We start from the raw sequence: 23,849 nt of genomic DNA, 5'->3' as shown, positions 1-23,849 counted from the left end.
AAATAGGGTACATGTTTTGCCTTAATTATGTAGGCATCATCAGCCATGATTTGACCTTAAAATAAAATCAGGCACCTGATTGACTTATGAACTAATGTTACAGTAGGACTGTATTAAAAAGAATCTTAAAAGGGCGTGTATAAAAATGAACAAGTCGCAAACTTTTTTTTACATTGATAGCTTTACAAGGCTTGTAACTATGAATGAGGTGAATAATCTAACAGTTCATTGTGAACTTGTGATTTAAGCAAATTGATACATAATAATATTTAACTAGCAAGTGGTTGAAAACTGAAACATTCTGAATTATCAAATCAAATGTCGCCTTGATTAAATGTAATGATAAACATTGACATTTAAAATGTCATTAAAAGGTGGTATAATATTTTCACTTTATTGATGGTGTGAAAGCTGGTAGTTCTTAGTTGATATTTTAATTTGATTTGGACTCCTTTGAACCATCTCACTTGATGTGATGTTTTGACGTTATTACGAATTGCAAGTTTTGTTGATGTGCTGGTCAAAGGGGGTGATGCTAGAGTTGTGTGTAGATAAGCATAATGATCGTTGATTCTAAGGTGAAGTCTGTAATTGAAAACCAGAAGCGTGGTGTTAATGTTGGAAGAAGGATTCATTATTAAAATTATGTGAAGAACATGCAAACTTACTTCTTGGCTTGTAGCGAAAGTAACTTTTTGTGTTGTGATCTTATGAACTGTTGGCAACTGTCAACTTCCAAATCTACAGAATGCCCTTCTTCACTCCAGCAACCATAGAAAAAAATAAAACATAACATCCTAATTTGCATAAGAAAGCCACTTGCTATAGTCTTATTATATAGGGCATTAAAAATCCCTATGTCATCTAATAATCTTAAAAAAAAAAAAAAAATGCAATTCATAAAAGAAATAGCCGAATTCAATGGATTTAATGCGGTCATGGTTAATAAAATCATTAACAAAGTAAAATTGAAACTAGCCCCATATTTAACCCCATTAAAACTCAATAAATTAAAATACGCTAAGTTCACGTTTACCAACCATAGCATTCATCCGATTACCAATTCCTTAAAAAAACACCAATCGTAATTTATTTTTAATCATAACTCAATTAACGCTACAGAAAATCATTATTCTGGATTAGGTATATACAGATTAAAATGCTTTTACATGCAATTTTTCTTACGTTGGCCAAAGTGGCTGCAGTTTTTCAACCAGATATGCTGAACATTACAATGCTCAGAAACATAATGTAATGGTTATAATGTCTGCCATGCCAAGTCGCTACGCGCCGAGCTCGTCACCCATCGCCCCACCCCCTTAGGCTCGAGCGCGCCAATCACGAGCAACATTTAAGTGCTGGGCGGGTCCTTCTCTCTTCTGGCCGAGGTCGCGCCGCATGGGGCGACGGAAATTACTCGACGATTAATCTGGAGTCTACCATCTCGCGAGGTTCCTGGAGACATCTAGCATCCGGACTGTTCTGGAAGACCCAGAGCAGGTATATAAGGAGAGGAGTAACTTGGAGTGACAGTCAGTGAGAGACGGAGTTAGTGAGTAAGAGTGAGTGAGAGCAAGATTGAGTTCGCTGGAGCGCAGTCAGTGATAGCCTGGGAGAGTGCAGCCTGATGGAGTGTCTGCCTGTTCGAGCTGAGGACTTGTTCCTGTTCCCCTGACGTCGTGTGTGTATGAGTCCGTTGTGACCGGCTGCTAGAGAAGAACCTTGGGTGTTCTGGAGCAGCGAAGAAGGGTACACTGGGTGACGACGTGTGTAGACTGCGAACGGGGTTTGACGGATTGAGTGAACAGTGGATACTATCCCGACCTGCGTGACTGACTTGTGGGCCTTGGACCGTGACAGCGCTAGCGAGTGTGACGGAGGGTCAGTTAGTGTGTGTGTGTGTGTCTCTCTCTCTCTCTCTCTCTCTCTCTCTCTCTCTCTGGCGGAGTGGTTACTGAACGGAGTTCTAACAGGGACCAACTGAAAACAGACTTAAGTGAACGGAAGTGTGAGCAGGTAAAGTCGGAAAATGAAGTGCGCTCTCTCGAAAAAGAGGTCTACAATAACGATGTGCAGGACGAGAACGAACAGGACGGGAAGCGGTCCGAAGAGATGCTCGCGGTTGTGGAGTCCGAAGTTCAAGGCCCAGTTGTGGAAGCGAGTGCCCTGCGTACAGAAACAATGGCTGTGGAGACATGAATGAATTCTGCTAGCAGCGACGGCGGCTTCACCATCGTGAAGTTGGAAACCCTACAGGACAACGGGATTACTTCCAAGAGAACATGCCGGACCCAGTTCGAGACCGGATCGACGCCCAAGAAGAGTGCCGAATACCTGATCACCGGACTACATGTACAGAAGATGATAGTTCAACGTAGCCCCCATCCAAGTTCGACCTACGAGGAGGTTGTGGGAGTGCTCGATGCACACTGTGGTATCTACCAACTGAGAGCCACCTACAGAGTCCAGCTGCAGGAAAGGAGTCAGCGCACCGATGTAACACCGCGGGAATTCAATGGCGAGATTGAGCGACCAGCAGACGTGATTTTGGAAGAGTTATCCCGAGGTGACACCAAGCTTGCTGATCGTCATCAATGGGGACGAGGACACCGTAAGATAGGAAACTTAAAAGGGTCCACCTTTTCAATACAAATAAATGTTATAAGTTTATTTACAACATATATTTACACTTGGAACTAGTTTCGACGCTGTTTGGCGTCATCTTCAGCCAAAATGTGGGAAATAGGCATAGGTGTAAGCATGCAGACATTTACGTTATACAAGACGTTAAATCAGTGTGATTAAATAAGAGACATGAAATAGTGAATTACAATGTCATTTTACAAAATGGTCATGAAGGGTGAGTCAAAATTGTATAAACATGAGTGCTCAAAAACATAATCACTTAAAAAAACATATAAACCGCAACAAAACCACATGGAAGTTCGAGATGATATTGGCATTGGAGATTCAAATTATTTCAGACACTCTTCCATTGAATGTTGCCTGCCGCGAGTGTAGTACAAAACATAGGTCAGATTTTAACAAACACAGTCGTCTCAAAAATGCACATAACATTTTAAAAATATTTATGGGTTGAGGTGAAATTTGGCAGTTAGGGATTGAAATCACTTATTCACTAAGCGTCAATTCAAAACCAGCTGTGAAGGGTGAGGCAAAATTGCACAAGCGTGAGTTTGGACTCGATAAATGCAAAACCTGAAAACACATGCAACACACTCGAAACTGTAGGTTCGCGATGAATTTGGCACATAAAGGTCTGCGTTTACTCATTCATTGAATGTCACTGGTGCGAGTGTAGTTCAAATACGAGTTAGGATTTAACAGAATCAAGCCTCTTAAAATTGCACATGACAGCTGAACCCATGGTGCGAGATGAACTTGGCAGTAAAGGTTCGAATTTGTAGATATTCAGTAATGCCACTTCAAAACAGTCCATGAAGGGTGAAACGAAAACTATAACTCACACGAGTTAGGACTCATTAAATACTAATTTGAAATACATATAACATATTCAAATTTTTGTAAGTACAAGGTAAAATTGACAGTTAATGAATTAAAATTTGTAGACACTTCGTCAGATGCCATATAGGTCAAGCGCAGCATAAGTATGAGAACAGGGCTCAACATATCCAAACTTGTACAAATGCATATAACATATCTAAATCCAAGTGTGAGATGAACATGGTAGTTACAGAATCACATTTGTTGAGGGTGTAGTAAACATATTCAGCTCGACAAGAATACAAAATTCGAATTATGTAAGTTGTTCCTCTGAGAGCTTAGAAGTTGACTGTGCTAATATTTGTGGTCTATTGTAGCAACGTTACGTGTAGGGTGGGGGCAGTTTCTATGATGTTCACAGTTCATTGCAGGACCTAAGACGGTAAAGCTATGGTGCGAGATGTAGAGGAACAGAGCACGGTGGATAGTTCAGGTCGGGGGAACGGCCATTGTTGGATTAGGAGGGGAGAGGGAAGGAGGAGGAGGAGTGGAAGTAGGGGGACTATGGAGGGTGATGTGGTGAAAGTGTGTGGTGTGACAAAGTATTATGCATAATGTGAAAGACAGATCTGTTTTTCGGAATATTAATATTTTTGAAAAATTCAATAAGAAAGTCAAACAGGATCTTTGGTTTCTCTGAGATATCATTTAAGTTTAGGTTTGGATTGAAATATTGATCTAAATGAATATAGCAGCTTTCAGTGACGTCTAGTAAAGAACCTTTGTTTAGAATTTCGAATACCTCAAGATCTTGATCTATTTCAGTAAAGTTGTACTTAAATTCTTTTATATGTAGGCCGACCGCGGAAAAACGATTGTGCTTTATGACATTGACATGTTCTGCATATCTGATTTTAAAACTGCGTCCTGTTTGACCTAGGTAAGAGCTATTGCAGTCTTGGCAAGAAGACCTATATACACCTGATTTTGAAGGACTACTTTTATTTATTGATGAAGAGTTATGCAGGATCTCTAGAGGAGGACGAGGACACCGTCGACCGGATCCAGCGGATCCCCCATGGGAAGGTGGTGGCCAACCGAACAAACCGTATTGCAGCGTATCGCGGAGCAGCTCGGGACGTGCAGCCCTAAGGAGGGAGCAATGTAATTTTTATAGCGTCCGCCATGCCAAGTCGCTACGCGCCGAGCTCGTCACCCACCCCAATCGCGAGCAACATTTAAGTGCTGGGCGGGCCCTTCTCTTTTCTGTCCGTGGTTGCGCCGCATGGGACGACGGAAATTACTCGATGATTAATCTGGAGTCTTCTATCTCGCGAGGTTCCTGGAGATATCTAGCATCCTGACTGTTCTGGAAGGCCCAGAGCAGGTATATAAGGAGAGGAGTAACTTGGAGTGAGTCAGTGAGGTAAGCTGTTCTATTTAAAGTTAGGAACTTCATTTTGGTCCGTATTGAATCTAGATTTACATTATAAAGTGAGGATAATTATGTCCACCTGTATTGAAAAGGTGGACATAATTATCCTCAAATCAGTGAGGGACGGAGTTAGTGAGTAAGAGTGAGCGAGTGAGAGCGAGATTGAGTTCGCTGGAGCACAGTCAGTGATGGCCTGGGAGAGTGCAGCCTGATGGAGTGTCTGCCTGTTGGAGCCGAGGACTCGTTCCTGTTCCCCTGACATTGTGTGTGTGTGTGTGTGTGTGTGTGTGTGTGTGTGTGTGTGTGTGTGTGTGTGTGTGTGTGTGTGTGTGTGTGTGTGTGTGTGTGTGTGTGTGTGTGTGTGTGTGTGTGTGTGTGTGTGTGTGTGTGTGTGTGTGTGTGTGTGTGTGTGTGTGTGTGTGTGTGTGTGTGTGTGTGTGTGTGTGTGTGTGTGTGTGTGTGTGTGTGTGTGTGACCCCCCCCCCCTTGTGGCCAGCTGCTAGAGAAGAACCTTTGGTGTCCTGGAGCGGCGAAGAAGGGTACACTGGGTGACGACGTGTGTAGACTGCGAACGGGGTTTGACGGATTGAGTGAACAGCGGATACTATCCCAACCTGCGAGACTGACGTTTAGGCTGTGGACCGTGACAGCGCTAGCGAGTGTGACAGAAGGTCAGTTAGTGAGTGCAGTGTACATAGTCGATGACTCTCTGTGTGCGTGTGCGCACGCGTGTGTGTCTCTCTCTCTCTCATTGTAGATGGAACATGAAAAACTAAGAGAGAGAGAGCGCAAACCGTGTGAGTGTACTTGCGTAAGTTGTAATCTCGGATATCGCGCGCGCGCGCGCGCGCGTGTGTGTGTGTGTGTAGTTCTAAGTTAATAAATCTTAGAAATATGTTGCTACCAGGTTCTGTACTCATTCATTTACTTATTTACCCTGCCAACACGTTTCAATAATAAATTCACCTCATTCATAGTTACAAGCCTTATAAAAAGCTATCAGTTAAAAAAAAATTACCACATGTTAAATTTTATACACACCCTTTTAAGATTTTTTTAAATACAGTACTATTGTATCATTAGTTCATAAGTCAATCAGATGCCTGATTTTATTTTAAGGTCAAATCATGGCCGATGATGCCTATATAATTAAGGCAAAACATGTACAATATTTTAAGATAATATGTCAACAAACGATTTAATAAGGACAAGGTCCTAATTGTATGTGCTTAATGTATTGATTAGGTGGATGAAATAATAAAATAACTTATTGTTATTACATAAAGTCAAATATCAACAATACGGAACCAAAAATGATTTATATTACATGTAACTAACATCAAACCGATAAACTGTTTCATTTTGATCATTGACACAGGTTTCAAAGTTTGATAGATTGAATGTTTAGTGAATGGACATGGTGCGCTACTGATAACTTGCTGTGCATATAAGTTAGTCTGTTCACAAACATGCACAAAAAGCTGTTGCTAATAAATATATTTACGAAAGACATTATATCTTCACCGTTTGGAACCTCTACATTAAGGCCTACATTCCCTAAAAACTCTGATAACAGGGGAGAATAGCTCGGAGAGATGTCAGATAGAGGAACGCTGTCTGGTATTTCAATATGATCGCACACTGTTGTTTCGTCCTCATCACTTTCACTATCTAAATCTGGGATGAGTCCTCACCAGAATCAACATTATAAATTATTTCAATAGCCTCTTCAACACACACAAACTTACTGCTCGCCATACTGTGTCGTGCTAGTGGCACTAACACAACAACACTGAAGGCAAGAGCGCGGGCTTGGAATGTGCCCGGAAAGAACAATTTTTTGCTGGGTGATTGTAGGCGGGAATTACTGTTTTGACATACGTTAACGAAGGTCAGAACGTTCATCTAACTACCATCTATGAACGCATGAAGGAACTACGACCTGTAGCGCAGTTTTTAACTTGGAATTTTCGTGCAAGTTCTTATCACGGGAGAACACACTGGCAATATGTTATCCGCCTTAAGGCGCCTAGGGGAGTCAATGTGTTAAGACTACGAAGTGCTGTGCCAACTGTGGGAAGCCAGTCTGCATAGGCTGTTTTTCAGCGGAGTGAAAATGCATGTAGGTTCATGTGATGGAGTATTCTCCATACCGTTTCTCAGACAAATGAAGATGTGCCAAAGTGTGTAAATAAGTGCATAGTGTATACTTTACTGTGAAATTGACAACGATAAAATTGTCTTTAAATGAAAATAATTTAACAGTAAAAAATTACCCGACACGAGTTCTAATGTAGGTCAAGTGGGCATGGGTCCTAGAGGGTTAAGTGTTTTGTTTTATTGTAGTGTTTTCTCTTTCTCTGTACATTGCTGTGGGGTGGAAGAGAAAGAGTTTTTATTATTGTTTCTTTTATCTTGCTGATTGTATTCTCTAAGATCATCAGTTGTTTAAGGGGCATTGAATATTTACCTTTCTGTTTTAGATCTGGAATCACCCAGATGTCTTATATTATTTCTTGAAGAAGCGTGCTGGAGGAGAGGATGTAGATTTAGACATTGAAGAAGCCACAGGTTCTACGACATCACCATCTTCTGTGCCTCTGACTGGCAGCATATCTCCTCGAGGTGTTGCTACTAAGAGAGGGCGTGGGCGAGGTGCACGTGCGGGGCAGACCAGTAAACGTGAGAAAAAGGTAAACTGCTACTTGTGAACTGTGTTCTTAGTAGTGCTGCCATTGTTGTAACTATGGTACCAGCCTTCATTATTTCTTACTTATTTGTGTTCCAGGCATTTGGTCTTCAAGTTGGAAATACAGGAATCAAGCCTGCTGCTACAATAATTCCAAATAACACAAACTTGAATTCAGATCCATCTGGCCTTTCAGCATCACCAAATAACGTCAACAGAATGGGCCATAATCCTCATGGTCAAATTTCTGCAATGGGAGGAACTACATCGCAGATGCACAGTCAAATGCAACAGCCTCAGAACCAAAGTTTTAATATTATTCATCAGAATCAAAATCAGTCCTATAGTGGAAATCAGAACTCATACAATATGCCATATCATCAGAATGCAGTTCAAGGTCCTAGTCAAAGCTACAATAATCAAGGTACATATGGTGGAACAGGTTATCAGCATAACTCAGGTAGTACAAATTTTACAGGCATGGACACTCATGGCTATGCTGGGAATAATCATTCATCAGGTTATGGAGAATGTAGTGAATCCAATAATCAGACGACACCAACATATCCTGGAGCCCAAGGTCCAGTGTATTATTCGTCTAATAATGGATCAAATCAACAAGGAGAATACAGTTCCTACTATGCATCTCCTTCTAATCAGCAACAAAGTAGTGAAAGTGCATACTCGTGTAACACGGACAGTACCTCAAATTATTGGCAGAATAATACTTCCTTTTATCAACAGAATATACATTCTCAAAATAATGCCAATACTGACAGCAATGAAAATCAGTATTATGGAAACAATACGAATGGAGCCTCATACAGCAACACTGATGAATCATACTACATGAATCAACATCAGAACCAATCTCAGGACTATAGTGGGCAGATTAATAACGGTGTTTACCAAAATATGAATTCCGAAAATAACTTTTTGGATGAAATGGGGCATCTTCATGGCTCTCATAACTCTCAGAACCAACTTGGAGGATCCCCTAGCAGAAATAGTGGTGCCCAGACTGGTCATATGAGAAATGCTCCTTCTCTTTTGAGTAGTAATTTCTCTGGACAAATTGGTAACCAAACAGCAAATTTACATAATCAAACCAACAACAGCGCACTGAATAATTCTAATCAAATTTCTGGATCTCAGAATCAAACGGGGAATTCTGATCAACTTCAAAACTCCCATGTTTCAGCAACATGTCCGCTTAATCAAGAAAATAATGGGCAGACATCCAGTCACAGCCAGATGAGAAATTCACAGAATCATATGCCAAACACTTGTCATATTAATAACCAATCACACTTGGGAAATTCTAGCCACTTTGGTAATATTAGTAATACTTCTAACCCTTCAAATCAAATAGTGAACACAAGTCTGCTTTCAGGTTCTCAGAATCATATTGGTAACCAGACAGGTAATACTCAGAATCAGATGTCTAATGCACAAAATCAGATTGGAAACTTTAGTCATTTAGCAAATGCTCAAAATCAAGTTGGTAACTCTACAAATACAATTCCTCAAAATCAGTTAAGCAATAATAATCAAACTCAGATTCAGAGTAATGATAATAGTCAGATTTCCACACCTCCAAATCAGTTGGGAAACTCTAATCACATCACTAATTCTCAGAGTCAAATGGCTAACTCTAATGAGATTGTAACCTCATCAGATCAGATTGCTACCTCACCAAATCATGTGGTTAAAAACAATCATATTGTTACGTCACCAAATCAGGTAGCTGGTAATAATAATCCGATTGTTCCTCCTCCTAATCAGATAAGCAGTAATAAACAGATTGTTACCCCTCCTAATCAGATGGTCACGAATAATCAAATAGTTACTTCACCTAATCAGGTGGGTGGTAATAATCAGCTTGTTACCCCACCAAATCAGATGGTTACTAATAATCAGCTTGTTACCCCACCAAATCAGATGGTTACTAATAATCAGCTTGTAACCTCACCAAATCAGATGGTCACAAATAATCAGCTTGTGACCTCACCAAGTCAGATGGTCTCAAATAATCAGCTTGTTACCTCACAAAATCAACTGATCAGTAATAATCAGATGATTATTGCTCAGACGAATATTCTCAGTCAGGATCATATTAGTAATTCCCAGCCTCAAATGATCACTACTAATCGGATAAGTGATAACCAAATTGCAAATACAGGAAATCAAGTTTCCAATCATGGTAGTCCTTCTCAAAATCATCTTAATCAAATGATCTCTTTGCAAAACCAGATGTGCAACTCACAAATTCAGACTGGCAGTTCTGAGTCACTGTCTGCTATACAGAATGAAATGAATGAATCTAATCAACTTGGAGATGCAGTTTTAAATAATCCTAATCAGAGTTCACAGAATAATTCAGTTGAACCTGTTCTGGCTATGCAATCGTATAATCCAGTGAGTAGTCCTGACGAGAAAGAAAGCTTGCAGAACCAATGCAGTAATCATAATAAGTTACCATTACCAAGTGTTCAAAATACAGTTGATAATCCCAATCAGCGTCCAGATTCACAGAGTCAGATGACAAGTACCAATCAAGTCCCTAGTTGTGAGAGTCAAATTAATTGTGGTCAGACTGTAGACTCACAAAATCAAGTACGTAATATTAGTCAGGTTGCAGATTCACAAAATCAAATAAATAATGTGAACCAAGTTGTACATTCACAAAATCGGATAATTAATGCTAATCAAATTTCCAGCTCTCAAAATTTAGTAAATAATAGCAGTCAAATTTCTGATGTACGTAGTCATGTTAATGGTACCAACCAAATTGCAAGTCCTCAGAATCAAGTTAGTAATTCCAGTCAGCTTTCAAATTCCCAAAGTCAGATTGCAGATCTTGATCAAATAAACTCACAAAGTCAAATAGGTAGTCTAAATGAGTTGACCAACTGTCAAAATCAGATGGATAGCCTAAATGAAATTATGAACACTCATAATCAGATGTGTGGTACAAATCAGGTCAACAATTCTCAAAATCAGATTAGCAGACATGATTGTTCAGGCAGCTCTAATGGTCATAACACAAGTCTTAGCCATATTACAGTACCAGCAGATGATGTGAGTAACTCAAATCAAAGAAATTCTCAGAGTGAAAGATCTGATCTTACAGTGGCTGCCAGCTCTGATAATAATATTTGTAATAATCAGAATGACAGTTTTCAAAATCAGCTGAATAATCATGCAAACAGTGTTGACATTGGTGCTGCAGCAGGTGATGGTAGTACCAGCAGTCATATACATTCTGAAACTGAAGAGAGTGGTCGTGCAGTGGTTAACAACCCTGAAAGTCATGTGACTAATAATCAAAATCTGATTAACAGCTTACATGACCAAATTAATAATCACATGCAAGGACCAAATTCACAAAGTGATCATGACTTACCTCTCAACTCCCCAAATCATTTGAGTAATCTTAATTCTGTTCCCAATTTGCAAATATCAATGAGTAACTTTAATCAAATTCAGAATCAAACAAGTAGTCCCAGTCAGACCATAAACTCACACACTCAAATTACTAGCTCAAACATACAGATAAATAATCCTAATCAAGTGACCATCTCAAATCAACAGATTGATAACTGTGGTCAAATTGTTGACTCTTATTGTCACAACAATGATAGTAATCAAAATACTGACTCCCTAAACCAACTGAACAGTTCATCTCAAATCAGTAATTCACATGATGCCGTGGTTGATTCTGATCAAGTTTCTCGAAATCAGGTGAGTAGTTGCAATCAGTTAACCAAATCTCAGAGTCCCAGAAATGATGCTCAGGGTTCTATCACACAAAATCAGATGGTAAATTCAGGTCAGCTAGGTGGCTTTCAACATCAGCTTATTACTTCTAATCAGAATACGGACATAAATCAGTTGTCAGCTACACAAAATCAGATGAGTTTTAATCAAATTGGAAACCTTCAGAATCATTTCAGTACCTCTAATCAAATTGCTAGCTCACAAAATCAATCTGGAAATTCTAATCAGGTTCTAGACTCATCTAATAAGATCCCAAGTTCCAATGAGTCTCAAAGTATACAAAATAAAGTAAGTAATCCATCAGAAATACCTTCCTCAATAAATCAAAGTACTAATCATAATCAGTCTGTTAATTTCCAAACTCAAATGGGCAACTGTAATCATCTTACTCAATTGCAAAATCAGATTGGTGGTGCTAGTCAGATTGAAAGTGTACAGACTCAGTGCAGTGCCCTTAATCAAATAGTGAGTCCACAGCATCAGGTTAGTAATCCTAATCGTTCCGGAAATTTTCAGAATCAGATGTCTAACAACAGTTCTGTTTCTAGTCCACAAGGTCATTTGAATGTTTCTGATCAAATTGAAGGTTCTTGCTCTCAGATGAGTCCTTCATGTCACATTGGAAACAGTCAAAAATCATCAGACCAGCTTAATGTCAGTGATAAGTTCCAGGAAAGAATTGATTCTGCCAATAAAATAAGCCATTGTGAGAATATTGAAAACTCACAAGAATGCTTAAACAGTGCTCTTGATATTGACTGTAAGAATGCCAGTAAATCCAGTCTCTCAAGTAATGTTGATCAGGTGATGTCATCAGACATACAGAATTCTAGTAGCTCTGAGCAGGGTATACATAATCAAACTATGAATTCTCAGAAATCAGCAATAAATTGTAGTCAGGGTGGTAATAGTCAGGAACAGCGAGAGATAAATGATTTACATGCCAGGATCCAAGATATGCACAACACAGGAATGAACAGTTTCCCTAACCCATTAATGAATATCTCTACTTCTGTGGGAAATCGGAGCAATACATTGGTAAGTTCTCAGAATCAAATGGGCACTCAGGATGTTGCGAATAAAGTAGACGCCATGACAATTTCATTTTCCCATCAGTCAGAGACCTCACACAGTGCTGGAACAACAAGCGGGCAGCATACTCCTTTTCTTGGCCAGTATGGGCACTCAGGAATTACAGATAGTTCACATAGTCAGTGTAGTAATTATAATACTGTTGACCAGTCTTATTCAGCTGCTGAGCTCAAGCCTGAGAGTGATCCAAATTCTCTTAGGTGCGGTAGTTCACTTGGCAATATGGGAGCCATGTATGCTCACTTTCAAAATGAAGAAGTACAGGGAAGAATGAATCAATGGAGTTCTGAAAATTACACAGGTGAGTCAAACACATCTGTAAAACAGGAGGGTTCTGAAATTCAGAATAATGAAGATGCAAAATCTGCACTTAAAAATACATCTCAGACTAGCCAGTTTTCATCAGAGGCAATTGGACATTTTGATTCCCAGACATCACTGAAGGTTAATCCATTTCAAGAGTGTTTATCTATGAAAGTGGAAAATGGTGATAAGTGTGATAGTGAAAGTGGTAAATCCTTACTTAGTTGTAATGTGACCAACAGTGATAATACTGGTTCTGAAGCAAATATTACATCTAACAAGGGTAACCTTGTTAACAGTGGTGAAATCAATACATCATCAAACGTCAAAGTAGAGGGTAGTGGGATTGGTTCAGATTTTAAAGATAAGGCAACCTGTGTTGCTTCTAATTCTCCAGCAAGACCACCAGATATGAACTCTCCAAAATCTGAACACAAGCCTGCAGGAAATGAACAACGTGAAGTATCTATGTGTGATTCTAAATATGTAGAAACTGACTGTAGTCACAATAAAAGTGTTAGTATAGGGACTGATGCCAATGAAGAAGATTGCAAGGATGTGGGTTGTGGTACAGCGAGTGACAACTTCAGAAATGGAAATGATAGCAAACAGTTTGCAGATCTAGGTACAAATACATCCAGGGCATTTGTGAAAGAAGAACTGGGCATTCCATATGACTGGGTAAGTAATAATTATAAGCTGTTAAAATTTTTTTATTCATTGGTAGAGGGAAGATTTGTATGGTTAAGAAATGTTTAAGTTATGCATGTACTGGTGCTGCATGTCAAGTAAAGCCATCTTTATGAAGGACCTTGGATGAGTGGAAGGTAAAGGCTTCTACTTTTCGTAACCTCATCACTAAGTGGGATAGAGTGGTTAACTCCACGCCCGGCCAGCTTTACCCCTAGGAATTAACCCAGTACGTCAAGCTTAAGCAAGCAGAGACAGCAGATGTGTTGAGCAGTTAGTGTCGAGATATGGGTATTTCAGTGCAACAATGTCGAGCAGTAATTGGAAGATGGCAGAGGAGCGTGAAGTGTCAAGTGAAAAGGAGAATGGAGATATGGAGAGTATGAAGGAAGTGGCACTCGTGGCAGCAGTGGTGGCAGTTCTATTGACCATCGGAGGTGTGGAAATGAATCCAGGCCCTGGACTAGGGGGCGCCATTGGTTGGGTTGAAATCAATACGATTAAGGAGGTGGTTAAAGAGGCATATCAAATGGAGCAAGTTAAGGAAATGATAAGGGATCAGTTGAATGAGATAAAGGATATGAAGAGGCGTATACAAGAATAAAATGGGAGAGATGAAGTTGAAGGTGGAAAGTAATGCAGAAGAACTAGTGTTCTTGAGAAAGAAGGTGAAAAATCTAGAAGAGGGGTTGGGTAAGGTGAAGAGAGATGGCGTAAATGATAGTCAGGAATCTATGAGGAAAGGCATTTTTATTTATGGTGTTCAAGAGGGAGTGAAAGAAAATAAAGTGGATTTAGTGTATAAGGTGGTGGAGGTGATCCAAAATAAAATGAAGATCAACTCCAGTAAAGTGGACATTGACGATGTAGAAAGAGTAGGAAAAGTGAAAGTGCATAGGCCAATAAAGGTCAAGTTATTATCCACCTTGATGGTCGATATTGTGGCGAGAAACGCAGGGAATTTACAAGGTGAGAATGTGTGGGTAAAAAGAGACCTAGGGAGTGAAGGAAGTAAAAAACATCAGAATTTTAAGCGAGCACCTAGTGATACCCAGGAGGCCAGGGCTGAGGGCTGAGAGCATACTTCAGGGGCAAACAACTGGTGGTGGGGAATGGAAGATGGACTAGAACATGATCAGTGACTAATTTGGCTAATTTACAGCAAATAGATGAAAAACATAAACAGGTCTGGTGACAAGTCAATGTGAAAGGAAGGTTGCCGAGAGTACGGATGGTGATGACAAGGCAGAAAGCGGCAGCAAGGGAGAGGACAAAGACCAGGACAGTGCAAGTTCGGATACTAAAGGTCAGCAGTCGGAGGTAGAAGGGAAAAGTGAAGAATCGGGGATTTTGTCAGCAGGGAGCACGTACATGGGAGAGCAAATGGGGATCGAAAAGAAAAAAGAAGAAGAAGTGAGGTATTGGGTAGATGAAGAAGTTTGATTTTAAAAGATCTTTGGGGGAAAAAAAATAAAGGTCAGGAGGAAAAGGTGGATAAAGAGTGTCCTAAAAATGTCTAAAAGAAGATGGAACAGAAGTGGAAAGAGAGTGCGGTAATAACAATAAGTACATCAAGTAATGTGGCAGAGGGAGGTAAAAATAAGGGAGGAAGGGGAGAGGCAGATGAGGGGAATAAATAACTAGAATGGAAGATAGGTTTTGTAAATATTGAAGGCTTGTTAAGTAAGACGGGGAACGAAGTGATAAAATTAGTAGACCTACATAGAAACATATACAACCAAGGCTATGAAATTACTAGGCATTCTCTATCGCGTCACAGAAATTTCTGACCCCATTGCTCTTTGTCACTTCTTCCTCATGATCATTTCAACCTCTCTTAAACTACTGCTCTCCGATCTGGACAACAGCCCCCCCTCCAATACTAACCAGTTAGACGGAGCAGTGTCCTTCTTTGCTGCAATTGTAAGCTCAGAAATCTGTCTACGCAGCAGGTATTAATGGCAATTAATATGTCACTGCTGCACATCAGGCGACAGGTAGCTGACCTGAGTTTCCTCCACGCGATCTTAAATGGGCATTACTGCTCGGAACATCTTGTCTCACTCTTCACTCTCCGTGTTCCTTCCCGCTGCACCAGAACCAAAGACCTTCTCCACATTCCCCACACTCAGCACTAAATACTTCAACGATCTTTCCTAATCCGCCTCCCAACACTCTTTAACCCTAAAGCGGGCGTGCCTATAAATGTTACATTGCTGGGCGCGTGGTGAATTTCGTGACACGTACAATTTCCTGGACAGATACCGCTACACTGAGAGTATCGATAAGACTTCGCAGGAATGTACTAGCAGCACAATGGCTGTAGCTCTTAGGAACTAAAAACTACAGATGAAACACTCAGGTTGGTGAACGAAATTCACCAGCGTGCCCGGTTTAGGGTTAACAATATTAATAGGAGACAAGAGCATCAAATAGAAGCATATTCGAGAGGGGTGTAAATAGTCTCTTAAAGATAAGTTGATGTGAAGGGATTATACTGTCATCTTGACCCACGACGACTTGGCTATGAACATGGACATTCTCATGGTTTTCGATTTGGACAGTTGTTATTAGTAGGCCGTGTACCTGATCTTGTTATATTTTGTCATGTTTGTTATATTTTATTATGAAAGTTTACGTTTGTTAAATAGTCTGTTGACAGTGCAAGTGAAATTCGCTCAGTGTAGCTGTATCTTGTGCTTCGTGAATTATTAAATAAATAAATAAATAAATAAATAAAATAAATAAATAAATAAAATAAATAAATAAAAAATATTGTGGCTCTGTTAGACACATGGCTAGAAATAAGGAAGGCGTTAATGTGGAGGGGTTTGAGGTTAAGAATAAAACTAAAAGGAAGGAGGGGATGAGGGGTAGGAATCTAGGGGTTATAGTGGTTTTAATAAACGAAATAGTGAATGAATTTAAGATATTGAAAATGCGATGGAGGATGTGGTTTTGATCAGGCTTAATATGGGGAGGGAAAAAGATATAAAGTTGTGGCTGGTTTTCCTATATAATCATCCAAAAGTATTGCCATATGCTAATGGAAATGTTTTTGATTAACTATTACTGGACCGGGCGAGTTGGCCGTGCGCGTAGAGGCGCGCGGCTGTGAGCTTGCATCCGGGAGATAGTAGGTTCGAATCCCACTATCGGCAGCCCTGAAGATGGTTTTCCGTGGTTTCCCATTTTCACACCAGGCAAATGCTGGGGCTGTACCTTAATTAAGGCCACGGCCGCTTCCTTCCAACTCCTAGGCCTTTCCTATCCCATCGTCGCCATAAGACCTATCTGTGTCGGTGCGACGTAAAGCCCCTAGCAAAAAAAAACTATTACTGGAAATTACTGTAATTGGTGGGAAATATGAAGACGACGAGATGCTTTTATTAGGTGACGGGAATGCTAGAATGGGCGGCCTAAGCCCAGTATATAGCAAAGAGGGTAGGATGATGACTAGGGGAGTGAGGCTTAGTGAAGATAAGGAGAGAAATAGTTGTGGGATAAAATTGCTAGAATTATGCGCAGTAGGCAACCTGTATATTTAGAATGGATGGTGGTATGGGATAGGGAAGGGAAACTGACCTGCATTACATCGCAGGGGGTGGGAAGTGTTATAGACTTGGTAGTTAGTTTGGAGGACATGTTGGATAGAATTGTTGTTGTTGTTGTTGTTGTTGTTGTTGTTGTTGTTGTTGTTGTTGTTGTTGTTGTTGTTGTTGTTGTTGTTGTTGTTGTTGTTGTTGTTTGAGTCATCAGTCCATAGACTTGTTTGATGCCGCATTCCATGCCACCCTATCCTGCGCTAACTTTTCATTTCTATGTAACTATTGCATCCTACATCTGCTCTAATCTGCTTGTTGTATTCATACCTTGGTCTACCCCTACCGTTCTTACCGCCTACGCTCCCTTCAAAAACCAACTGAACAAGTCCTGGGTATCTTAAGATGTGTCCTATCATTCTATCTCTTCTCATCAAATCTAGCCAAATCAATCTCCCCTCACTAATTTGATTCAGTATCTCTTCATTCGTGATTCAATCAATCTATCTAACCTTCAGCATTCTTCTGTAACACCACATTTCAAAAGCCTCTATTCTCTTGCTTTCTGACATAGTTATCGTCCATCTTTCACTTCCATACAATGCCACACTCCAGGCTAAAGTCTTCAGAAGCATCTTTCTAATTCCTATATCAATGTTTGAAGTGAGCAAATTTCTTTTCTTAAGATAGCTCATCCTTGCTTGTGCTAATCTGCATTTTATGTCCTCCTTACTTCTGCCATCGAAAGTTATTTTACTGCCCAAGTAACAATATTCATCTACTTCCTTAAGACTTCATTTACTAATGTAATATTTCTTCCTGCCTTCGTTCGACTGCATTCCATTACTTTTATTTTTGACTTATTTATTTTCATCTTCTACTTCTTACCCAAGACTTCATCCATACTATTCAGCAACTTCCTGAGATCTTGGGCAGTCTCGGATAAAATATTGTCAAATCTCAAGGTTTGATTTCCTTTCCTTGGATTGCGATTCCCTTTCCAAATTCCTCTTTGATTTCCTTTACGGCCTGTTCTATGTAAACATTGAACAGGAGGGGGGGCAAACTGCAGCCTAGCCACACTCTTTCTGGATTACTGCTTCTTTTTCAAAGCCCTAGATTCTTATCACTGCAGACTGATTTGTATACAGATTGTAGATAATTCTTCATTCTCGGTATCCGATTCCAATCACCTTCAGAATCTTAAATAGTTTGGCCCAATGAACATTATCGAATGCCTTTTCTAGATATTCGAACGCCATGTACATGGGCTTGTCCTTCTTAATTCAATCCTCTAAGATCAGACTTAAAGTCAGGATTGCTTCATATGTTCCTACATTTCTTCTGAAGCCAAATTGATCTTCTCCCAACTCAGCTTCAACTTGTCTTTCCATTCTTCTGTAAATAATACGTGTTAAAATTTTGCAGACATGAGATACTAAACTAATGGTGCGGTAGTTTTCACACTTATCAGCACCGGCTTTCTTGGGAATAGGTATAACAATATTCTGCCAAAAATCGGATGGCACTTCTGTATCAAATATTTTACACACTAAATGAAATAACCTTGCCATGCTGGTTTCTCATAAGGCAGTAAGTAGTTCAGAGGGAATGTCATCAATTCCAGGTGACTTGTTCCTATTTAGATCTCTGAAACTCTGTCTTCAAAATTGTCTCTCCCATTCCATCAGCATCAACAGCCTCTTCTTGTTCCAGAACCAAATTATCTACATCTTTACGTTGATACAACTGTTGGATATGTTCCTGCCATCTTTCTGCTTTGTCTTCTTTCCCTAGAAGTGGCTTTCCAACTGAGCTCTTGATATTCATGCACCTAGATTTCCTTTCTCCAGAGGTTTCCTTGATTTTCGTGTATGCAGCATCTACCTTTTCGAGGAGCATACAACCTTCGACATCCTTGCACTTCTCCTTCAACCATTCTTCCTTAGCTACCTTGCACTTTCTATCCACTTCATTCTTTAATCACCTGTATTCTTTTCTGCTCTCTTCATTTCTAGTATTCTTGTATTTTCGTTGTTCATCAATCAAGTCTAGTATCTCCTGAGTTATCCACTGATTCTTGGTTGATCTTTTCTTCCTTTGTAACATTTCTTCAGCAGCCCTACTGATTTCATTTTTCATGACTATCCACTCTTCCTCTACTCTGTTTCCTTTAGCCTCTTCACTTAGTCCTTGTGCAACATGTTCCTTGAAACAATCCCACACACTCTTTTCTTTCAACTTGTGTAGATCCCATCTCCTTACATTCCTTCCTTACTTCAATTTCTTCAACTTCAGATGGCATTTCGTGACCAACAAGTTGTGGTCAGAGTCCACGTCTGCTCCGGGGGAATGTTTTGCAATCCAACACCTGGTTTCTGAATCTCTGCCTAATCATAATTAAGTCTATTTGATACCTTCCAGTGTCTCCAGGTCTCGTCCACGTGTACAGCCGTCGTTTGTGGTGTTTGAACCAGGTATTGGCAAGGAGTAAATTAGAATTAGTGCAGAATTCAACCAACCGAATTCCTCTTCATTCCTTTGTCCCAGTCCAAATTCTCCTACTGTATTACCTTCTCTTCCTTGTCCTACCACTGCATTCCAGTCTCCCATCACAATTAGATTCTCATCACCTCTTACATATTGTATTAAATCTTCTATCTCTTCATATATTCTTTTGATTTCCTCATCATCCGCTGAACTAGTAGGCATAATGACCTGCACTATTGTGGTGGGCATTGGTTTGGTGTCTATCTTGATGACAATAGTTCTTTCACTATGCTGGTCATTGTAGCTTACTCACTGCCCTATTTTCTTATTCATTATTAAACCAACTCCTGCATTTCCCATGTTTGATTTTGTGTTGATAATTCTGCAGTTGCCTGACCAAAAGTCCTGTTTTGGCTGCCAACGTACTTCACTTATACCAACTACATCTAACTTTAGTCTATCCATCTCCCTTTTCAGATTCTCTTACCTACCACGACTCGCAGAATATCAGTATCCATCTTCCTGATGATCGCCCCCTCTCGTTTAGTCCCCACCAGGAAATCCGAATGGAGGACTATTTTACCTCCATAATATTTTACCCGGGAGGAAGCCATCATCAGTACTTCATTCATACAGAGAGAGCTGCATGTCTTTGGGAATTAGTTATGGCTGTAGTTTCCCTTTGCTTTCACCCGTGTAGCAGCATCACCCCAGCTAAACCATGTTGAGTATTATTACAAGGCCATATCAGTCAGTCATCCAGACTACCATCCTTACAACTTCCGAAAGGCTGCTATGCCATCCGCTATGGTTGGACCTGGGGCTCGGCTGTCTGCTTCATTTGGGACACGCATGCCTCCCCATCGCGGCAAGGTCGCATGGTTTGCAGGGGAGGGAAATAGAATAAAGGAGTTCAAAATAGGGGACTGGAATGAATCCCATCATGCTCCGGTATATGCAAAGCTGGGAAGAAGAAAGAGAAAAAGAGGGAGGAGTTAGAAGGAGGGGTAAAGAGAAAAGTAGGAATCGTATTAAATATAAGTTGTCAAAAGGAAATAAAATTGGAGGTAAACCATCTTACAGAAAATGACCTACAAGTTATTAAGTTAGGATGGGAGTTAGCTTCAAGTGAAGATAATTTGGATAGGGTGGTTGAGTTAATTGAATATCCGATAAAGAGGGTAGCTGAGATATCAAGAAATTTAAAAAAAAGGAAGGTAGAGGAAGATGGGTTGTATAATAAAGAGTGCAAAGAATCTAGGAAAGTAGTCATGAGGGTGCTAAAATATTATAGGATGCATGGAAGGAGTAAAATAATGGAGGAGTTTTGTAGATTATGGAAAGAATATAAGAGAAAAATCATAGAAAGAAAGAAAGAAATTATGGCTGAGAAAGCAGAGGTGATAAATAGTGTAGAATGAAGCAACCTGAAAAGGTGTGGGAGAGAGTGAATACAATTAGCAAGAGGGCAGAAGAGGTATGATAAACCAAAAATTGACTATGATTCATGGGTAGAGTACTGTCACAATTACAGTAGAAGTCCACTATATCGAGTACAGCATATAATGAGAACCCCGTTATAACGCCAATTGTTTGCTGTCCCTTCAAAATTCCTATATTGAACTGTGTATTATCCTTCGGTTGCAGCGAGAACCCTATTAATGACGCATCCATTATTATGAGTGATTAAGCGCGCATGATTTTTCAGTTACAGATATTTATGCACCCCAGCGTTTGTTGCATGCGATCGATTATCTGTGGTATTGTTTCCTCGCTATGTCCACTGGCAAGTTCTCTCGTCGACATTCGAAGGCAATGTCAGAGTCGATTAGTAATACCCGTAGACTGCTGTTCTGTAAAGAAAATCCAAAATGAAAGAACATATTTTCATAATAAATGCGTAAATGTGTCCTCCGTTAAAAATTAAGGCTGACTAAATGTGATGCAAGTGTAGTATAGTGTGACTAGTATAACTTGGAAACAATGTTCTCTAACCCATGGGTAAATAATGGACATTATAATTCGCTGGGGCCATCAAGGACCACGTTAAGTCTTGTTGCATTTGACACTGAACTTGGCCTTCTTTAGAGTCCAAATTTCCCGTATTCTTTGTGAGTGGGCCTGCTTATGCTCCTCTGTCCAAGGAGCACTGTGTCTTCTGTTTGGTTGCTCGTCTCGGATTAGCCCATTTGTCAATATTTTCTTGTGGAAGCAATCTCTGTTAAGGGCGTCTTCAGCTGAGATATGTAGCATTTGCAGGTGTTCTTTGGTATCTCTAAACCAGGGAATTGTGGTTTTGGGGTTTGAATAAAAAAAGTGAAAGATCTCTTTAGTTAACTTTCTTCCGTCCATTCTTTTCAGATGACCGTAAAATCGTGCCAGTCTTTTTCGGATTGTATCGGTAATTTTCTCTATTTTGCTGTAGACTTCCTCATTGGATCTTTTTTGATGGATTCCATTTCTGTACTTTGATCCCAAGATTCCTCTCACAATTTTGCGCTCTTTTTTCTCCAGTTCTTCAAGGAGTTCTTTTTTGGCATTTAGAGACAGGTTTTTGGCTGCATATAGAACTACTGGCTTCAGAACTTCATAGTGATGTATCTTGGTGTTTTGGGAAAGGCATTTTTTGTTGTAGATTGTGCGGGATGTTTGGTAGGCTACTTCCAGTTTGCATACTCTCTCCTGAAGTGCTTCTTTGTCCAGTCCATTTTTCATGATGATCTCTCCCAGGTATTTGAATTTGTCTACTCGGGTGATGCCCCCGTATTTTGTATGGAGTTTTGGTGGGGCTTTTTTGATGTTAGTCATTACTTCTGTTTTCTCAAATGATATATGCAAACCAGTTTGTTCGGCAATTTCCTTTAACATTTCAACTTGAGCTCTAGCGGTTTCTACGCCGTTTGAGAGAACAGCAGTATCATCGATAAATGCCAAGCAGTCTGTTGTGATCCCCTTGTATTTGGTTCCTATTCTTAGTGGACTGTAGTTGGTTTCCTGTAATCTCACCCGCCCGGTTCTGATGATCTTTTCAAGAATGCAGTTGAAGAGTATCGGGATAGCCCATCACGTTGTCGGACTCCTGTTTTGATGTCAAAGGAATGCGAGAAGACATCCGTGGAACTTCACCTTGGATTTTGTATCGGTCAGGATGGCTCTAATTAATGCCAACAGTTTCAAATCAACTCCAAATTCATTTAAGATATTTAGCAGGACCTCCCGGTCAATGGAGTCGTACGCTTTCTCGAAGTCCACAAAGACAGACACATACTGCTTGGAACTTAGTGTGCAATATCTGATAATTTTGAGACCTTTGATCTGTTCGGCTGTTGAGAGCGACTTTTTCTGAACCCTCCTTGGTATTCACCTATTTGTCCAACTCGTTGGCTGAATGGTCAGCGTACTGGCCTTCGGTTCAGAGGGTCCCGGGTTCGATTCCTGGCCGGGTCGGGGATTTTAACCTTCATTGGTTAATTCCAGTGGCTCGGGGGCTGGGTGTTTGTGCTGTCCCCAACATACCTGCAACTCACACACCACACATAACGCTATCGTCCACCACAGTATCGCGCAGTTACCTAAACATGGCAGATGCCGCCCACCCTCATCGGAGGGTCTGCCTTACAAGGGCTGCACCCGACTAGAAATAGCAACACGAAATTTTTTTTTATTCACCTATTTGATGTTCGACTTGTGCTTCCAAATGCTCCAGGATGGCAAGTGATAGAATTTTGTAAGTCACGGGTAGCAAAGATATTCCTCTGTAGTTGTTTTCATGTTACCTTTTTTGTGCAATGGATGGATAAAAACTATTTTTTCAATCTTCCGGTAGGGTCTCCTTGCTCCAAATTTCTTCTATTTGCTTTTGCAAGATATCAAGTAGTTCCTCTGGGGCATATTTCCTTAGTTCTGCTACTACTGAGTCTTCCGTCGGTGCTTTGTTATTTTTGAGACGGGCAATGTTGCACTTGATTTCATCCCTGTCGGGTGGTCTGGAATCTGGGTACCTGAGTAAGGGTTCCTTGATCTCAATGGGGCTTTGCGGTTTAGAGCAATGAAGTAAATTCTTGAAGTAGTCTGCCAGAATGCTGCAATTTTCTTCATTTGACGTCGCCAGTGTGCCGTCCTTTCGTTCAAAGCATAGTGATGGTGGTTTATAGCCAGTGAGTTTGCGTTTGAAGGCTCTGTAGTACTCTCTGCTTTCATTCTTCCTAAAGTTTTGTTCTATCTTTTCAATGAGAGATTTTTCATATTTACGTTTCTCAGTTCTGAACACCCTAGCTGCTTGGGCATGTTGGGTTTCGTAGGATTTCCAATCAGTTTCTGATTTCGTAGAGTAGTACTGTTTCCACGCATTGAGTCTTTCTTT

At 40.3% G+C, this 23,849-nt stretch overlaps 1 protein-coding gene across 1 annotated transcript in view; it reads left to right on the top strand.

The window, feature by feature from the left end:
• The window catches only part of LOC136863553 (uncharacterized), a 452,780-nt gene that overhangs the window by 264,022 nt on the left and 164,909 nt on the right, over positions 1 to 23,849 (top strand). Inside the window, exons 13-14 of the mRNA XM_067139933.2 lie at positions 7,384 to 7,593; positions 7,689 to 13,445. Coding sequence (XP_066996034.2) covers positions 7,384 to 7,593; positions 7,689 to 13,445 — 5,967 coding nt within the window. The remainder of the gene's footprint in view (positions 1 to 7,383; positions 7,594 to 7,688; positions 13,446 to 23,849) is intronic.

This window comes from Anabrus simplex, chromosome 2 (genome assembly GCF_040414725.1).
Source record: "Anabrus simplex isolate iqAnaSimp1 chromosome 2, ASM4041472v1, whole genome shotgun sequence".
In the NCBI taxonomy this organism is placed as follows: domain Eukaryota; kingdom Metazoa; phylum Arthropoda; class Insecta; order Orthoptera; family Tettigoniidae; genus Anabrus; species Anabrus simplex.
This window is presented reverse-complemented; position numbering and strand designations above follow the sequence as displayed.